At 44.8% G+C, this 18,572-nt stretch overlaps 7 protein-coding genes across 7 annotated transcripts; 5 read left to right on the forward strand and 2 right to left on the reverse strand.

The window, feature by feature from the left end:
- Nucleotides 1-236: 236 nt before the first annotated feature.
- On the reverse strand, nt 237-1,686 carry VTP01DRAFT_2823 (uncharacterized protein; the record flags this gene model as incomplete). The annotated part of the gene is made up of 8 exons (XM_069381327.1): nt 237-287; nt 357-442; nt 534-665; nt 729-822; nt 877-1,028; nt 1,093-1,148; nt 1,218-1,296; nt 1,356-1,686. The coding sequence occupies 8 exons, from the start codon at nt 1,684-1,686 to the stop codon at nt 237-239; spliced, it is 981 nt and encodes a 326-aa protein (XP_069237030.1).
- A 210-nt stretch (nt 1,687-1,896) lies between these two features.
- Nucleotides 1,897-2,500, forward strand: VTP01DRAFT_2824 (uncharacterized protein; the record flags this gene model as incomplete). The annotated part of the gene is made up of 2 exons (XM_069381328.1): nt 1,897-1,953; nt 2,024-2,500. 2 exons carry the CDS (start codon nt 1,897-1,899, stop codon nt 2,498-2,500), a joined length of 534 nt encoding a protein of 177 aa, XP_069237031.1.
- Nucleotides 2,501-3,304: 804 nt separating this feature from the next.
- On the forward strand, nt 3,305-3,663 carry VTP01DRAFT_2825 (uncharacterized protein; the record flags this gene model as incomplete). Its single annotated transcript, XM_069381329.1, has 2 exons — nt 3,305-3,466; nt 3,541-3,663. 2 exons carry the CDS (start codon nt 3,305-3,307, stop codon nt 3,661-3,663), a joined length of 285 nt encoding a protein of 94 aa, XP_069237032.1.
- Nucleotides 3,664-5,839: 2,176 nt separating this feature from the next.
- On the forward strand, nt 5,840-6,182 carry VTP01DRAFT_2826 (uncharacterized protein; the record flags this gene model as incomplete). The annotated part of the gene is made up of 2 exons (XM_069381330.1): nt 5,840-5,979; nt 6,122-6,182. 2 exons carry the CDS (start codon nt 5,840-5,842, stop codon nt 6,180-6,182), a joined length of 201 nt encoding a protein of 66 aa, XP_069237033.1.
- A 3,202-nt stretch (nt 6,183-9,384) lies between these two features.
- Nucleotides 9,385-9,879, reverse strand: VTP01DRAFT_2827 (uncharacterized protein; the record flags this gene model as incomplete). Its single annotated transcript, XM_069381331.1, has 3 exons — nt 9,385-9,485; nt 9,550-9,625; nt 9,820-9,879. 3 exons carry the CDS (start codon nt 9,877-9,879, stop codon nt 9,385-9,387), a joined length of 237 nt encoding a protein of 78 aa, XP_069237034.1.
- Nucleotides 9,880-13,132: 3,253 nt separating this feature from the next.
- On the forward strand, nt 13,133-15,879 carry VTP01DRAFT_2828 (uncharacterized protein; the record flags this gene model as incomplete). Its single annotated transcript, XM_069381332.1, has 10 exons — nt 13,133-13,433; nt 13,492-13,631; nt 13,695-13,787; nt 13,850-14,158; nt 14,222-14,368; nt 14,434-14,636; nt 14,696-14,789; nt 14,849-15,061; nt 15,123-15,368; nt 15,439-15,879. 10 exons carry the CDS (start codon nt 13,133-13,135, stop codon nt 15,877-15,879), a joined length of 2,187 nt encoding a protein of 728 aa, XP_069237035.1.
- Nucleotides 15,880-16,542: 663 nt separating this feature from the next.
- On the forward strand, nt 16,543-18,567 carry VTP01DRAFT_2829 (uncharacterized protein; the record flags this gene model as incomplete). The annotated part of the gene is made up of 4 exons (XM_069381333.1): nt 16,543-17,078; nt 17,149-17,752; nt 17,814-18,135; nt 18,194-18,567. 4 exons carry the CDS (start codon nt 16,543-16,545, stop codon nt 18,565-18,567), a joined length of 1,836 nt encoding a protein of 611 aa, XP_069237036.1.
- Between the last annotated feature and the right edge of the window lie 5 nt (nt 18,568-18,572).

The following is an 18,572-nucleotide window of genomic DNA, read 5'->3' on the forward strand; positions in this document are numbered from 1 at the left end:
AACGGAGTGAAGGAGAGGAAGAAACAAACTCGCTGAAATCTTTTTTCCAGTCTCCCCGAAAATCAAGGGGTGAGCCCGTTGATAACCAGTAAATAACAAACAATGCAATTAGCAGAAGTCATCATCTCACAAATTATCAGCCTATCCGGAGGTAATAGAATCTTTATTGTTGTAATTAATCAAAAAGGCATGGATATTGTGGTATTTCCTTGTTATTGCAAAATTGTGTAATTAACTCAAGCACCTTTGAGTGGAGGCAGGAAATAACTTTTGTACCTATGAAAACTCTTATTTCTGCGGTGAATATTTATGTGTAAATATCGGACGTCACTACACAGGTCATGATTTATACTTACCGAGCGCATGGCTTTCAAGTCTTCATCTAGCTCCACTTGGTTGTGGATGTCAAGTGCTGTACTTGAACTGTAATAACTACTGATGCGTAAAAGAGAACGAGTCAAGGACTGCTGCATTCATTGTCACTATCAATGTATCGTTTTATAATAGCCATTTCTTAAAAGAAAAAAGGATATGATCCGCATGTCGACGCCTTGATGCTACTCGTCTAGAGTTCTGCAAAAACTTGTCAATGTCTATAGCGGCATTACTTGGCGTACTCGATCGTGTCTGTCGTTGATCTTTAGAGTATTTCCGTGTAGTGAGACCTAAAGATAGGTCTCCCAAATTAGAGTCTAATGCTATTCTTATCAGCTATGCGTTTTACTCACCGACCAGGTCTTCGTTATCTCTATACTCTTTTATTTTCTTCCGCTTCTCCTCGATCATGGCAAGCATTGCACGCTTTAATTTTTGCTTCTCTCTCTGGATGGAAAAACTTGGTAAGCTGACATCATTGCTGTGGTATACAAATGTTACCTCCGTCTCTTCATCGACCATGCGTAGAGTCTCCTGGAAAATAGAGTCTGCTTGCTTCAGTTGGTACTGCAACAAAAGCGATGCCCTCTTGATGACTTTGCTGCGTTCTTCCTGCATCTCTGCCAGCTCTTGTTCGAAAACGTAATATCCGCCTGAAGCATACAAATAATAGTCAGTGTATATCTTGATCCATTTTTTGCTTTATCTGATCCATACCATGGTGTGCTTTGGCCATATCCAGCTGCAACGCTCTTTGCTTTGTGTAATAGATCCTACATAGCCGCATTTGTATGTCGGCATATTTTTGGGGAATTACAAAGAGGATACAGAGAAAAACTCACGTGTCCTTGTTATCGAGGAACTCGCGATTTATCTCTTGCATTCGTTTAGTGTAGACTGCCGCTCGACGTTGGGTACCTTCTATATAACGCAGATCTTGAGTTTGCGCTGTCCCTACTCCAGCAATACACACACAGTACCTTTTACCCATGGATTATCATCGTCGTCTTCGTCATAGTTGAACTCTTGTCTCGTACGGCCTGCGTGTTTCGGGGTAGCCGACAAGGCTGGTTGCGAGGCAGCAAAGCTGTAGTCTTTGTTGTCTCTCCAGTCATGTTTGGTCTTGGACGATGACAGCCTGTAGTAAGGCTCGGGCGGGTTCGCCGGTTGTGGGAAACTGGAAGCCAGACTTGAAATGGGAGGCAAAGTCTGCGCGCTTGCCAACAAGGACTTTCGTGAGGATGAATCGCGAGAATGAGCTATGGGTGGCAAAGAGTACCCAGGTGAGAAAAGGGTATGATCAGAATACATGGCAACGAACGTGATTCTGGTCTGCTGTAAGGGGGCAGGAAAGGAGCAAGAAACACAGAGAGCGGGAAGAAGATTCATTCCTGCGCGCGGGGAAGGGCAGCAGTGCTTCGGGTGCCTGAATCCGGTTCGAGGCACGGGCCTCTCTTCCTCTCTCTCCGCGCTTGCAAAATAATTTGCTTGATAGTGAGCCCTCGCTTTCCCGACGCTAAGATGTTTTGCATCTGGCATATTATCGACCAAAAACGTAAAAGCAAAACGCCGCAAACTGTTTGCATCAGACGAAGATCACTAAAGATTGCACGACGCGATTCATAAGTTACGGAAAACGAGCGAATAGTCCGACATTCCCCAGCTGCAGCAGCGATCCTCGGCAAATGGAGGATTACATCAATGCACTCTTGAAAGACAAGACCTGCTGGATAGAAGCATGCACAAAGCTATAACCACATACACTGAAGAAGGAGATAATGGTTACCAATCAGCTGCATACACGACATTGAAGCGACGGAAGATATTCGGTATCCATATCATCCAGAATACCATGGTCTTGACTGAATCGTCAATCAAGGATGTACAACGATATCGTTTTGTCGAGATCCCACAGTGGATTCGTACGATGTTATCAACCCCAAGCTCGCCCGCATCTTGGACAGTGCAGAATGAAAATTTACTTCATGAACTACGGGCAGAAAGCACATCTTGGCATATAGTTGCCAGCAAGCTGAAAAGATCGTACCATGCGTGCAAACCTCACGATATCCGGATGGCTGTCATCCCTATCACGTGGGAGAAGCGCATGCGATGGGAGACATAACTCTTGTTGTCGGTTCAACGTCAACGGTGCCATTACTAGGAATAACGGGTGATTCTCGTATTAATTCGGTTGCATTCACTCGGACGGATACAAGAGTTTGCGGTTAAGCTTTGTCATAATCCTGACCACGGATTTTGGTCTATAAAACCCATACTCCTAACCCTTTTCTGTGTGAAGACGTAAAGCCCATATACTTAAACTGGCCTTTTAATATGATTCTTCCACATCCCCTTGGAACTTGTACTCATACGAAGGATTTGATCTTTGAACAGTATATTGTATTGTTTTCTGTTCCTTAAAAGACTGCAATACAATACAGGCGAGGAGAGCACTGTGCGACTTGTTCTGCAATAAACCTGTATTTCCCACCCTGGTCCTATAGCTGGGGGAAGGAGCTGTGTGCTAGCACTTAAACTAGTTGGGGGCATAGGCAACCATCCTAGAACTGCCATGACGCGCTTGGGTGACCCGAGTTTATCGTAAGGTTGTATTTAATTTGATGGTACCTTGACATATGGGTCGCTTGCACCAATATGGGCCATACCTCTCAAATTGAGTCGACCAACTGAACTCTATTTTATTTCAAGAGGGCTTTTATAGGCCCCCTTAAACTTGCCAAACAACGGTCCCAGAATGTGAGAGAATATCGTATCCAAGCTTGGCAGTCCTCGCGAGTTATCAGCTCAGATAGACCCCGAATACGCTCACTGAGCTGCGTATTCTGCCTAATAGAAGCAGGATCCTTGTTGACAAAGCTTTTTAGCTTGGCCCAGAACTCCTCAGTTGGTTCAAAGAACGGCGAGTATGGTAGCAAGAAAAGAATCTCGTAACCACGCTACAACCCAAAACTTCACACCAGATATTTTGTGGTGTCAGTCTCGAGCGTTTATGCAGTTGAGGACCTGCATTTTCGCTGACCCGGACCAAATTCAATTCCCACCACTGTACTTGACTGAGCTATTCTCAGTAAGTTCCTTCTGGCACCGGCTTCTTTAACTGACAACGTTATCTCAGACCAACATTGACCCCTTCTCTCTTAGCTTCCGATCCTGTGCGACCAGCAACCGGAAGAAAGCGGACGAGTAACGCCGCGCTGTGAAGAGCTCGACCTAGACCCTATCAACAAGGACCTCCACTATCTCATCTTTGTCGTTATTCACTAGCAAAATATTGGTGTGCTCTACAATTTCGTCTGGAATAATACATTATACTCTCATCTTGAAAGCACGTCAAGGGCATCACGCAGCGTTCGGGATAAGGAAATCAATAAAAAATATATAAAGTGCTTTTCTGTATGAAGGAACTAGATAGTACTAAAAAATTTAAGATTACATAAAGTGACACGGATACAAAAAGAAAAAGGCAATCAGGGTACATAATGGAGTAAATGTGATTATGCCAAGTCATGGTGCGCATGGAGTACCTGAACCCAGTTGGAAGGTCACGGGTATAATCGCAGCAGTGTTCTAGGCAATAAAGCATCACGCGAACATCGAGGCTATCCTTAAAATTGCTTTCTCACCGTCAGCAAACTTTGATAAAGATGAAAATGCAAGGACGAAAAAGTTAGCGAATAAGCATTGATGATATGTGTAGGAATCGGTATTTGCAAGGCGGTATAGCAAAGAAAAAAAATAACAAATACGGGCGCCGGCTGACTGGCTGGCTGGCTGGCTGGCTGGCTGGCTGCCGAAGCGGCGCATCTTCCGAGGAAACAGATTTCTTCTCGGATACACAGCCATGTGGCTTTACAATCGTTGTACTCCATCCGCGGTTGTTCCAAAAGAGTCAACTTGCCAGCACGAAGTGGGGGGGGCATTTCTGTCGGCAGTCATCAATCTTTTTCTAGAGTCAGACTACATTGTCTGAGCCCGACGTTTTGGAACCCCTGAATAATGAGCAGTTCGGAGGAGCAAGAGCTGCATAGTAGTGAAATCGAGATAAGGGGTTAAGGGATAGGACCATTGTTTACAGCAAGCCCGGTGACCTTCTCGTGTGTAAAACGTTGCACGGAAAATACCCATTTCTGAGTAGCCGGTTTGTTACCAGCAGAAAGGAGGAGGCTCTTTTCGGATTCAAAGCCTGGTTCTTCCGCCTGATTGCAGTTGTCCCTGCAGAAATTTTGAGTCATTTACTACTAGCCCATATAGGTCTCCATAATTAGCACTTTTTTGGATGGTCCGCTCTCTTTTCTGGCTAAACATTAGCAGCGTCGCACCGTGGCTCTCTCGTGAGCATTTCCAACTTGGTTAACAAGGTCGAGAAAGATATAACATTGATCACGCGAACGAGAGGCCCATCATCATCGTCGGTTTCCCAGGACCCATTGTATAAAAACAGTTTTTGTTTACGCAGCATGCATTATCGTCACGGTGAGCTGATGATTGTGCTGCACCAAGAAAAGATCGGTCGGCGTTTCATGTATGCGCTGTATTTTTATTTCATTTACTTGGTTTGATATATAATTCCAGCAGCAGCAGCAGCAGTAGCATCATCCTGCTTACACCGCACGTGTCACTAGCGCATTTTGACTAAAGAAGAGAAGTTATATGGAGAGTGAGGGTATTGCATCACTGCTTCGAGTGGCTCGTTGGGTATTTAACTCCAGAAACAATGAGAAAACGCCGTCAAATTAACGAGTTTCTTTGTTTGTCTAAACAACGAGATTACCTTTATTTGTGAGCCACGGTGCCGCCAGTCGGACACCAGATTATTTGGTTGCTCATGTTGCACACACTCTCATTGAAAAAGCCCGCTCTATTTCGAAGCACGAATGAGAGGCGTGTATGACAAACATGCCACGTGCCGGAGTAAGATCGGCGACATTGTACAGATCTGTCCCCACTTGTATAAATACCATCCCTTTCCCCTCCGCAGGGGAATCTCGCTCTCATTCAATACGCTTTTTTTTCCTCTTTATCTCTCTAAAGTCTTTACACTTCAAGCCTCTCTAAGCATCAAAACAACAACAAGCCATGTCTGACGGAAGATGCATTCACTGCGGCCAAAAGGGTCACTACTCTATGTATGTATCGCCATCGAACTTTTTATTATTTCTCTAGCTCGCGATTTCTTACGTATATGACTTTAGGATGTGCCCCAAGAAGCCCAACTCGTCTACTTAAATTACATCAACGGACTACCAGTGACAACCGGCGCGCCGGATCTTCCTATTGGAATCTAGGAAGCAGATGTGCCGACGAGGGACACAAGTTTTCTACTACGACGAATTCACACCGCCATCTTCACATCCTCTTCTTCACAGCAACTAGACTTCATGTTTTTTTTTCTCTCTCTCCTCTCTATCTCTCTCTATAACGTATCGACAACGAACAAACCATGGCAGGACGGCATGACCTCTTTCTACTTCTTCCCATCTATATCAACATCTATGTACAATACCCAAAAATTCACATATGCCTCACAACTTTTTTACATACTACTACTACTACCACCACCTCCACCATTTCTAGAACTTTGTCATCTTAATTATCATCCTCTAACATAAGAGTTGTTGCGCGCTATGCTATGTAATAAACTCAATTTTACTCTGCACATTCTATGCTATTCTATTTCCCTGCTAAGTGGAAATTTTCGCAATCTTCGTCGTCCGGACTCTAGACCTGACGTCATTGCAAGAGTACAAGATGCCACGTTTTGGACCTGTTTTTGTTCAACGTGACACACGGAAGTTCGCTGGGACAAGAGGAGAGCAAAAGTAGCCGCCGGACCTTGGAAGCCGATACCAAAAAGTGGTCTATACTCTTCCGTAAATCACAACTAAAATTTTTTTTCAGACTGCGTGTGTGTGTGCTTAAAGGATGGGAAAGCAAAAACGTTTCTCCTTGTTGACAAACATTGCTGTAACAGCAAGATTCATACTGCATGAGCGTGTGTGCGAGCAGCATGATGAACCTTCTCTGCTGCTGTTAGCGCTTCTCGGATGTACGCGGTAGTGCTTCCAAACCCACCCCCTGCTTTGTTTATCCTTGAACGTCTCGCAGCCGCAATGTCTGTGTCATGTTCAGAGTAATAGCAGCACAAGCCGCACCAAAAATAAGACCGGGATATCGGAATAGGGTCCTTTTTTCTTTTCTATCTCTGTCCCTTGCTTTGTACCCCCACTGCTTCCTCAGAAGGGGGTGGGTTCACAGCGGACGATGAGGATTGTTAAAAAACGGAACGATAGAGAGAACAAGCAAGCAATGGCGGAGAAACGTTGCTTGGGGATTCATCCTTGACGGTAGCAACGATTGGTTGCTTAGCATCCATTTCGTGCAATGTGGAACATTTGCTGAGAAAATCTGCCTCTGGATTTCGCCCTCAGCTACCGTTGCTCCAACGACGAGCGGGAAGTGCGCAATAACGAAGCTAATGGAAACCCGGAAAGAGAAAGAGGAGGAGCCGCTGTAACAGTCGGTGCAGCGAAAGGGTCCGCTCTTCAGGGCAGGCTTCTCGTTGTTGAGCGAAAGTTTCACTTCCTCCATGTGATTCGCACAAAAGTCAGACGCGATATTTTTTATTGCAGTTAATCTGCTGCGTCATTTTATTGACACACCCCAGAGAGAATGAACTCAGTTGTTAGTTAGCAACAAAGTATCTTCCCATTGTGTGGATTACTCTAGCGGAAACTGAGCTGCATTGGAAAATCAAAGGCTTGCTGCTAAAAGTTTTACCAGGAGGACCCTGCCAGCATCTTGCTTTTACCGGCAATGTATCCATATCAAGTTAAACTCAATCTTGCAGTTTATGAATTCTCAGACCAACATCAATGGCGTCAGTAGAAACTCAAGGGAGTGGTAGGCATTTCAAAGATAATATACGGCGATACACACTGACAGCACTCATTAGCGTGACAAGCAGTAATACAAATCGTAGCATTAGATTCATATGGTATAGTCGTAAATTATTGGAAAACTACTGTTTAGATCATATGTAAATGATCATATATAGAACATCGAGTACGAGATAGGTATTCCAATTTATCCTTATTGTCTCCGCCATTGCGACGCATTAGTGTACAAGCTTAACCTAAGATCAAAGGATGCCATCAATCCCATACTACGATGCTACTGCAGACTCTACTTCTCATGATGTTTCTCTTGATCGAAAGTCAATATCGCGATTACAGGCCATTTACAAGAATGGTTGAGGCTTTTCTTCCATTTCGCCGTTATTTACTTTAGGTTAAATTAAAAGCACGGGGAAGTCTGGCATCATCATCATCATCATTTGGTTGCACCGCTCCAACCACTATGTTCCTCCTGAGAGCAATTCGCACAAATAATACATGCAAGGACTTTCGGGAAATGCCACCTTACACAGCAGTTTTTGCGTGTGCTTGGCAACAGAGTGATGAGATGGTATGCACACCACATTGAGTACGGCAAAGATAGTCTGTCAAACAACTTATTGGCTGAAAGCAGATCAGTTAGGGGGTTTAAATTAAATAGATGCTATTTTGCCTTGCCGTTTTGGTTTAGGCTTTTCAAACTTCCCCGCTTTCGTCATTCGTCTAACATTGACTTTACCCTTTTTATCAACCTTCCAGTTGGTCATCACTAGGTACTGCAAACAGAGAAGATACACACAGTCGACAGACCGAAACAAGTGTCACCCAGAGAAGAGCACCGAATGTCATAATACTTATTCGTGCAGTAGCAGTTCTGGTTTAAGACATTTTATCTTTTTCCCGGGGAGGGGGTGAGAGAGAGCAATTTCAGCTTCCAAAATATTTACTAATTTACTGATTATACGGACATGCGGGTAGCAATGGCTTTTTTGGAATTAGTGTTGGAGATGGGATTCCCCCCTGGTCCCAATTTGTAATTCCTTCTTTAGATTCCTACCATAGCAGTTTTGGTGATGCGCATGTTGCTAAGGGGTAGGTCAGAGATGTAAATCACTTTGTGAAACGGTCCTCTGCATCATCTCTGCATTGCAACCTCTTGCTGGTGTAAAACTGCTCATGAGCGATATCGCACACACTCGTGAGATGATGGTCTAGAAGATGCAGAAACAGGCTCTTTGTATTTTCAGTTTCCTTGCTTAATTGACCTTCACTTGACAAAACTACTAAAAATACATTTCCTATCACCAACGAAGTGCGGTGTTAACCAAGAAAACCGTGCTTCTATTTTCATCTACTGCTAACTGCGGTACTCGAGCTGCTGCTGCGTATAGGACAAGTCATTGATGGCAGCATCTGCTTCATCATTTTATACTTGTATCACTTTGATTGTCTCGCATAGAATGTCTAGAATCTCGTCCGTTGTGCCAGCGAAAACTTGTTTAGGGCCCGGGAAAACTCGGTCAGATGTGTCACCTACTGTAGCTCTTGAGTTCACAGCACCTTTTCTTCGCCAGAGCTCATTAATATGATCGAAAAAGCAAATACCTTTTAACATCCTTCTGCGCGGTGTACTTTCTAGCGAAAAGTACCGGGGAAAGTAGGCAAGAAGATATTCAATTAGACTGACTCAAACTCTTTATTAGATTGTATGCAACAGCGCTCCATACTTATGCCAGAAGTAACATACTGATACGAATCCCGCCGTAAGTTGTGCAAGGTTCATTTTACTAGGTCGTAACAATTGGAATGATATAGTGAGGGATCATCTACGTGGCGCGACTAAAGATTTTCATTTGCACTGATATCATTCATAGTACCATAATGATGGTCAGCTTATCTGGCAGGGCTATCGATTGCCTTGGAACCTTCCTTCTCTAGTAGGTGCTGTATGTCTCGACTGCCTTCTGATCCTTCCATTTTTAGTAGGATCACGGCAGAGATCAGGCACGAATGTTTGAAGCTTCTGTCGCTGTTTTGTATTCGTTTCCGAAAGAGACGAAGGGAACGACGCGTTATTCGAATCAAGTCTCAATTAAGGACAATCAAGAAAGGCACCTCGATGGCGGAAGCTTCGGGATATTGATCGCGCATCAAGTCGCCTAAGACTGAAAATGGTTCGTGTAAGCAAAGTAACTTTAGGGTTACAGGTTAGACACAATGAAAACTGTGTTAAGGATCTGCATGAACGAATACGAACGAATAATAGCCTTATCCGTAATCAATACGGATGCATTGTCGCCAATGTATGTCTTCCGCTCAAAAGGATCTGAAACCTACGAGCACAGCAAAGAAATGTTAGTAAAAAGCCAACAAGAACAGCGTGATTTAGTCTGAGAGTTATCCACACTTCCTGCAACATTATGGCGTATTTTGCGATGCAAAACTCATGGGAAACCGGACACTTTCCAGTTCTCAGCAATAATGAGCGACCCGGAGGACAAACAATGAAAAATATCGGATATAGCACGCTCATAGGACGCTTTTCATTGACAGAGTCGCTCCTATTTTCAATGATTTCGCTGACCATTACAGCGGCAAGATGTTGTGAGAAGACGATCCGAGATACGATTGGGATGGTTAATACCAACCAGCCGTCAAGAGGGACGACTAGTCGACGAGCCGTCACATGATCCATACCTGCTTTCGAGATTCATCTCCCGACTACGTTGACGATATAGGATATGTGACGAATATCGGCGTCATGGAGATGAATGCATTATCATCGAATACTCTTCCGGAGGAAAATGTGAAGATCTTCTGCATACCTATAGGGATAACCTCGAAATCCTTGACTCGCTCGCGGTTATTGTTGTCTCGAAGGCGTATAAGATGAGCGATGCTAGCTGTATACCCTTCGTCCACTACAAAGCAATCGGTATCCAAACCATTAAGCGAAAACTCATCCTGTGCATCTTATCCATGAATGAGGGCAAGCAGTTTGTCCTTCAAGAGAAACGTTCAGCGACTATACGGTCCATTTCGAAGGAAATCATCATTGGATGAAAGCTTTTGAAGTTGTTGCTCGTTTGCTCGTAAATGAATATTTTGGAACATACAGCACTGAAAACAAGCTATAGTGCATCTGTAGGACCTGGTTAATGAATAACATGATATTGATCGATTGTGATCCATAATATAGATGTTGACGGATACCTTGTCTGCGAAAGTATCAGTTCGCTGGCCATGGACGGTTTTGATGGAGAATACCTCCGTTTCATGATCGTATTTAGACATAAAAAGTAAGATTCTATGTCGTTCATAGACATTCTGGATATGAGAGTCGGATGAAAAATGAATCTTGCAGACGATGCTTGATAAAGATTTTCAGCGCTGCCCATGCTAAGAACGTGCGCGAGTGCGTATAAAACTTGGCATATATATGTAGTAGATGATCTTCCTCATAAGCGTAAATATACAAGAGGAAGCAAATGTAGACTTCAAACTTCTTCTCGTAGCCATGAAATACGAGTAAGAAGTCTCGTGGGTGCAAGGGCCTTCCATTGATTCTCGCTTACTAAACATCTTCAGGGTGCATCTGCTGGCTGTAATTTGCTATCGATTGCCGACAGGGTCACTTACCCTTTTTCCTGACATATGTCCGTACTTTCTATCAGCTGCACTTCGGTAACAAGGTCTAGGCACCCTCTTGGCATTTCTCCTCCATACCCCATGGTTGGGTGTAAGTGACGTTGTTGTCGGATAATCGAGTCAAGAGATCATAATCTCAGTACAGCGGACATACTGCTCTGCTTGATCAAGGTTCTTCTGACAATATAACGTTCTTCTTCCGTCCTAGTAAAGATGACGCATCGAGCTGAATAATGTTCGGCTCCCTGCGGTCCATTCAGAATGATCTGGCTACTTCGTCCTAGCATGTTCGTTTAAGTTTGCTGTTAATCCTGGGAGTCAGGAAGTTCTAGAAGTCGCATTTTAGATTTCATCTTGACCGATGACCCGTTTTATCCCGTTCTGTACTGCCCGGGGAAGGCGGAAGGAGTGAGAAAAGATGAATAAAGATCGAAAAGTAAAAAAACTGCCGCCACTCGGCATAGATGTTCTCGAAATAGGCATTAATTTCTCGAGAAATTATCCCTATCATGCAGCGAAGACTCCGTTATTGATTATAGGCAATTCAGCATAACATGATACAGAATCATCAGCAACAGTGAATGTATTTTTCCAAGTACGCATCAAGTACCGTCGGCAGATCGTTGTGCTACGGCACACATAACCCCGTCAACAGACTCCTACATGCCGCTGGCATATTACAGAACATACAGTACAGATCCAATCCGTCAAATAGCATCTTTCCGCTTAGTAATTGCTGACAACATTTACATTTTTTCAGAATTTCCAGCTTTCCTACCTGATCTGGTGCGGGAAGCGCCTTACCCTACTGCCAACAACCTTGGATTTGGCTGGACAGTCTGTTTCATCCGTAAATCTTTTTACTGTAGATGAATAAGTCTGTTGGAGCTTGTAGTCAAGCGATTACATCGACGATATGCAAGAGCAATGATTTTCATAGCGGAAATATGTATGATATGCTCTTTTCTGCACGTCCATACGAAAAGCTTCCCCGTAAACATTTCCCCACGCTGAAAGGGGATACAGACTTCTACCAGGCGGGACAGAGGAGTAAGAGTGCATATTAAAGTACAAAATTTTGCTCCGAGGTTCTGCGAGAGAGAGTGCAACGGTAGCAGCGGCGTGACAATTGTCTTTGATGGTCAATCGATGTCGCTGCTATTATTACTTATACTTCAATTAAGATGGAAGCTTGGGACACATTAGGGGGCATAAATTCACGACCAATTGAGCAACTGCGGCCCCGCAAGAACTTGCATAGCTTAAAGAAAGTTTGGGAGATATTAACCAACGACTTGTCCCCACACCGAGCGACAGGGTCGGGAAAGTTTTTTCCTGGAGTTTACCAGTTACCAATAAGCAAAAGCTGGACCGATCGAGGCGGACAAGGTGGTACCTGTGATGTAAGGCGGGGAAACATTTATTGCCTGCCTTCCTCCGAGCCTCGCTCCTCCAATCATGCGCATTCGCAGCCTGCATGGATTCAAATGCGAGGAGAAATCAAAGCATTATTATCCATCGAGAGGAAAACGTATCTTGATTCTCAAGTTTGCTTGATGTAATATATACGAGATGTCAGAATCTGATTTTCACTGGATTTGGTGAAAAGATACTTATTTCAGGACATTTTATTACGAAGAGTACAAGGCACAACGTTGAACGATTATATAATAGCTGTGATTGGGAAATTAGTCCAAATAAAGGACTGCTTGGGAACACCTCCTGCCTCCTTTTTCTATGACAGTATTGACTACGATGATGTGTCCTTCACAATATGCTTCTTTTTTGCTTTGTCAGAATATGAGATGTAATCAGCTTTTGCTATTCAATCAAACGCCAGCTACCATTGGTGAACCTTGTCTTGTCGGGATGCGCCAGATCAGAAAGAAAATTCAGATGTCTCTGGCGCGGACCGTAGTATGGGAATTTAGTGCTCCCCATACTGTTCGTGGGAGCACCCTGTGTGCGAAAAGGGAAATTACCAAATGCAGTTAGCGCCTGCCTGTGAACCGGGACAGAGGCGGGATGAGAGGGTATTACCCCGCAATGCACCCTACTATTTGATTACATGAGCGAATCTTTTCGTTCCAGATCGAAAAATTCATATAAAAAGGTCCCGGAAAAAACAAACTGTCCTGACTTGTATAAAAGCCTCCATCTTACATATTTCTATTATTTTATCATCCCTTCTAATGTACCTACCATCGCTTACAACAACAGCACTGGTGCTGCTGGCTGCAGTCTCCTCTGTGTCGCAGGCTCGACCAGCATCCAAGTACACTGACCCAATTTCTTGGGATGCCGCCTACAAGAAGGCTGAAGCCCTAGTCAACAAGATGTCTCTCGACCAGAAAGTGGGACTCGCAACAGGAATGGGCTGGGAAAAGACCAACTGCGTTGGTAACACCTATGCCAGCACCGACCCTGACTTCCCTTCGCTCTGCTTGGAAGACTCTCCCCTTGGTATTCGCTTTGGAAACAATGTCTCTGCAGGTTTGTATAATGGATACATAGCCCCTGTCTAAAAACTCACGCAGTTTGCATCGTATAGGTGTCAGTGGCATCAACGCTGCAGCTTCCTTCGATAAAGTCCAAATCCGCAAGCGTGGTGAATACATTGGTGAAGAAGCTTATGGTAAAGGCGTCCATGCTATTCTTGGCCCTTGCGTCGATGTCATGCGCGCACCTTCGGTTTGTTTTCAAAGTGCTTTTACGATATATACTCCATCCTAAGATACATAATATCTTATTAAGGCAGGACGGGCCTGGGAGGCATTTGGTGAAGATCCTTACCTTGCCGGTATTGCTACGATCGAAACTGTCAATGGTATCCAGAGCCGCAATGTGGTATGTTTGGAAATCATTAAAACGGGAAGATCAAGCGGAATTCAAACTTATTGTTCGAGTAGATTGCTACTGCAAAGCACTTTATCGGTAACAACCAGGAAGAAAACCGTACTGCCTCGTCCTCAAACATCGGCAAGCGTGCTCTCCATGAAATCTGGCTCTGGCCCTATGCTCGTGCGGTTGAAGCAGGTGTCGGCTCCGTCATGTGCGCTTACAACCTATACAACGGTACCTACGCTTGCGAGAACGAATATACCCTCAACACCGTCCTCAAGGGCGAACTCGGCTTCAGAGGTTTCGTTCAGAGTGATTGGGGCGCCACCCACTCCACTGCTCCAGCTGTCAATGCTGGCCTTGACATGACAATGCCTGTAAGTCTTTTATGCATATATTGACAACCAAGTAAATCTTACTAAATCTGGGTAAAATACTAGGGCGATATTAACATGCCCGATGGCCTCAGCTATTTTGGTGCCAACCTCACCAAGGCCGTCAAGAACGGTGAAGTCAGCGAAGACCGTGTTACCGACATGGCTGTCCGTATCGCTGCCGCTTGGTACAAGATGGGTCAGGACAACAAGGTAGAGCTTAATTACTCCGGGGCTTTATGCATGTGCATGCTAAATCGATACCCCTATTATTGCAGAACTTCCCCGAAACTACCTTAAGAGCATTCAACCAGTCTCAGTCTCCTTATGTGCCTGTTCAAGACGACCACGCCACCCTGATCAGAGAAATGGGCGCCGCCTCCACCGTGTTGTTGACCAACAAGGATAGCATCCTTCCTCTGAACGCCAAGAAACTCAAGTCTGTGGCCATCATTGGTAGCGATGCCGGTCCAAATCCAAAGTGAGTGGCACTTCCATGGCAACGTATATTTTTAAAGCTTTACTAACTTGTGGCTCCAGCGGCCCCAACTCTTGCCCTGACCGAGGATGCGACGAAGGTACTCTTGCGATGGGCTGGGGCTCCGGAACTGCTGATTTCCCCTACCTTGTTACGGTAAGTTAGAGATATATCTTGCTTTTGGATCATTCGCTAACAAGATTGGAAATCTGCAGCCCAAGGAAGGTATCGAAAAGCGTCTCGGAAAGGATGTCGATCTCAAGTATACCTACGATGACTTTGACACCGATGCTGCTGCTGAATTGGCCAAGGATGCCGACATCGCTCTCGTTTTCTCCAACGCTGATTCTGGTGAAGGCTACATCACTGTCGATGGCAATGAAGGCGACCGCAAGAACTTGACTCTTTGGAAGAACGGTGACAACTTGGTAAGAAGATAGCAACGACATATAAGCAAACCATGCAATACTAATACACGCATCTATATAGATCAAAGCTGTTGCTGATGTTAACGAAAACACTGTTGTCGTTATTCACGCTGTTGGTCCCGTGTTGATGCCCTGGATTGATCATCCCAACATCAAGGCTATTGTCTGGCCCGGTCTTCCTGGCCAGGAAACTGGCAACTCTCTCGCTGACGTTCTCTTTGGTGATGTCAACCCGTCTGGCCGTCTTCCTTACACCATTGCTAAGTCCGAGGAGGATTATCCAGCTGAAATCAGCCATGAATTCGATGTAAGTATTATCGTAATCCATCTCTGGAGCTCCTAAGGTACAAAATCTCATACATATCTATTATAAACAGGTTGACTACACTGAGGGTCTCTACGTTGGATACCGACACTTTGATGCCAAGAACATTGAACCTCTCTTCCCCTTCGGCTATGGTCTTTCCTACACCAATTTCACCTACAGCAAGCTCAAGGTCAAGAAGGGCAAGGGTGACAAGTTGGTTTCTGCTACCATCACTATCAAGAACACTGGCGACGTTGACGGTGCAGAAATTCCCCAGGCCTACATTACTTTTCCCGAGTCTGCCGGCGAGCCTTTCAAGAACCTTCGTGGTTTTGAAAAGGTCTTCTTGAAGGCTGGCAAATCCACCAAGGTCACTTTTGAATTTAGCAAGACTGAACTTAGCATCTGGGACGAGAGCTCCGAGGAATGGACTGTGCCTTCAGGAGAATATACCCTTCAGATCGGTGCTTCCAGTCGTGACATCCGCCAAACTGCCAAGTTTACTCTATAATATGTATCGTTGTATCTAGATCTGCGAGCTGTGCATACAAATTCTTAGCTGACGTTCCACAGCATGTACAAATAATTAAACTTCACCGTTACAGTGAATTGTATAAGCATGAATTAACGATGCAGTAGCAAACTTTTTTTTGCCCTTTCGTTTTAGTTAACTGCAACGTTGCTAGTTATTGTCTCTTACAGAAAAATCTGCTATGCTAACTTAGCGGGAAGGGCATAGCAAGGCTAAGGAAGGTATTTTATTGCTGTTTCTTCGCCGTATCGAAGGAGCTTCAAATCTGCAAGCCTGTTGTCGGTCGTCTGCTTGTCAAATTATACGCGCTTGAACAAAGAAAGGATGGGATGTAAGAAACCCGTTTTGCTCTTATCGTTGTCGTGTAGCATGAATGGATCTCTTATGCACTTTTATCGATTTGAAAGCATAGCTTTATACTATACCACCATATCCTCAATTTCCTCCACATCAACGATGTAGACAAGTTATGATATAGACAAATCATTGTCTGTTCGAGAGTGGTTCAATCTGTCTGTCTGTGCGAAGCAAACATATGCATCGGACTGATCAAGACGTTCTTTTCTGGCTGAGTTTCTTCGCAGTGCAACAAAAATGCGGGACGCTGCGAAAACTACTTGCGTGCCTGTCAATTGATTCCAAATGGCACACGAATCGGCAGGCGACTCAGAAGAACTCGACTTTCTAGAACTACAGCGTCAGCACATAATCGAGTCGATCCCTGAATTTTCAGCATTCGAGAACCAAAAAGAAAACGTTTTACCAAGACGGAAAGGACGGAGCGCAGCCGAACTCGTGTCCTTTGCTGTGGACAATGAGAAACGTCAAGAAGAATTACAGCAAGGACACGAAAAGTTCGAAAATGAATTGCAACAGCTTGATGAACTCGACGATCCGCTAGAAGTTTATGTGCGCTACATTGACTGGACCGAAGAAATGTACCCGCAAGGTCACAATCAAGAATCAGATCTCTTTGAACTTGTGCGGGAGGCAACTACGCGTTTTCAGAACAGCGAGCAGTACAAGAACGACGTGCGCTACCTACGATGCTGGATGAAATATGCAGACATGCTGAAGGAGCCCGGTGAAGTGTTTCAGCTCGTATCTAAATACAAGATCGGGCAGATGCTTGCTATGTATTACGAAAAATATGCGGCGTACTTAGAGCGTAATGGCAGGTCTGTGCACCCAAGGGAAAAGTATCAGTTAGAATTTGTCACAGATGAACTGACGGAGACGATGAAACAGGCTCAGCGACGCAGTAAAAGTGCTTTCGGCCGGTATCAACCGGAAAGCCCAGCCTTTGGCACGTCTGGAACGGTCATATCGCCTTTTTCAATCACGTTTGGAAAATAGTAATCGACAGTCTTCTCCTGTCAATGCAGCACTCGCGCAAATGCGAGCTCTAGAACGAACGGGAAAACGCAGTATTCTGGGAGAAAAGTTGGATAGCCAAGAACCGGTTTCCGTTCCAAGCAACGTGTACAATCGGATGCATCCAAACGCCTCCAGTAGCCATAATAGCAGGACCGGGTTTGGCAATGGTAGCACTTCCTCGTCCACACAGCCAAGCTCCTCCAGATTTGCCGTCTACGTCGATCCATCCTCATCTTCTTCTTCATCATCATCCAGTATATCAAGCCTTCTTCCCTCCTTTTCTACCACGTCCACCACCTCATCATCCTTGTCATCTGCGGAATCATCAACATCGCGAGCACAAACGTCTATTATTTCTGATGCAAGGCATCGAGCAGAAAATGCTCCAAGTGTATCCAAATTTGCAGGAACGACCATACCACAGCGACCCTACAAGAGACCAGATCCACCTAAGTTCCAAGTATACAGAGATGATGTACGTATCCAGGACTGTTTCAATCTATAGAAAACATCTAACAGATGTGTACATTATCTAGGATCCTCAGGATGATACCACCACTAACAGCACCTCAAGTACTAACAGAATGGAAGATATGACGATGACTATGACGCTGAATGGAAGATCATTGGGAGGAAGCCGACCAGTTTCCAACGCTGCAAAGCTTACCGACAGATTCCGTCGATCGCGTGCAAAGTTGATCCGATCTGCAGACTCGAGCGGGCGAGAGGAATACATATCTGCATGTGCGAGCTGTATCAAAGATAACCAGGAGATTAGCTTTGAAGAACTACGCACCATGCGTCGAGATGTGTCCTTGCTTGCAGCCATGGAAGGAATCCCACTTTCTGAATCCAAAGGTTGTAGCGAAATATTTGCATGTATATAAATCATTGCTAATTTGGACCTATTTTATAGCATTCATTGAGCAAGAAAAGGAGCGGCACAGGAAGGAGCAAAACAGGAAACAAAAGCAAAAACAATCGGCGGAAGAGTTAACTGCAGAAACTCGAGCAGCCATGGAATCGATCGATGCCATGTTGGCCAAACGACGAGTGGATGAAACGCCGCAGGACGAAGATGAGGCTATACCGTGGGGCAGAGTACCCAAGCAGCGCAAACTCGTCAATGAAAATGCTCCATCTTCTTCGAGCATGTCACAAATGCAGCAGCAAGATTCATTCTTTTCCGATGATATGGGATTTAGAGGAGGCGACGAAGACGACGACGACGACGAGATGGAGCGAGATATGGCCCGGGAAGCTGAAGAAGCTAGGAAACGAGTCGGATAGATCCC

The sequence above is a fragment of the Rhizomucor pusillus genome (assembly GCF_041956525.1).
Source record: "Rhizomucor pusillus strain CBS 183.67 unplaced genomic scaffold VTP01scaffold_14, whole genome shotgun sequence".
In the NCBI taxonomy this organism is placed as follows: Eukaryota; Fungi; Mucoromycota; class Mucoromycetes; order Mucorales; family Lichtheimiaceae; genus Rhizomucor; species Rhizomucor pusillus.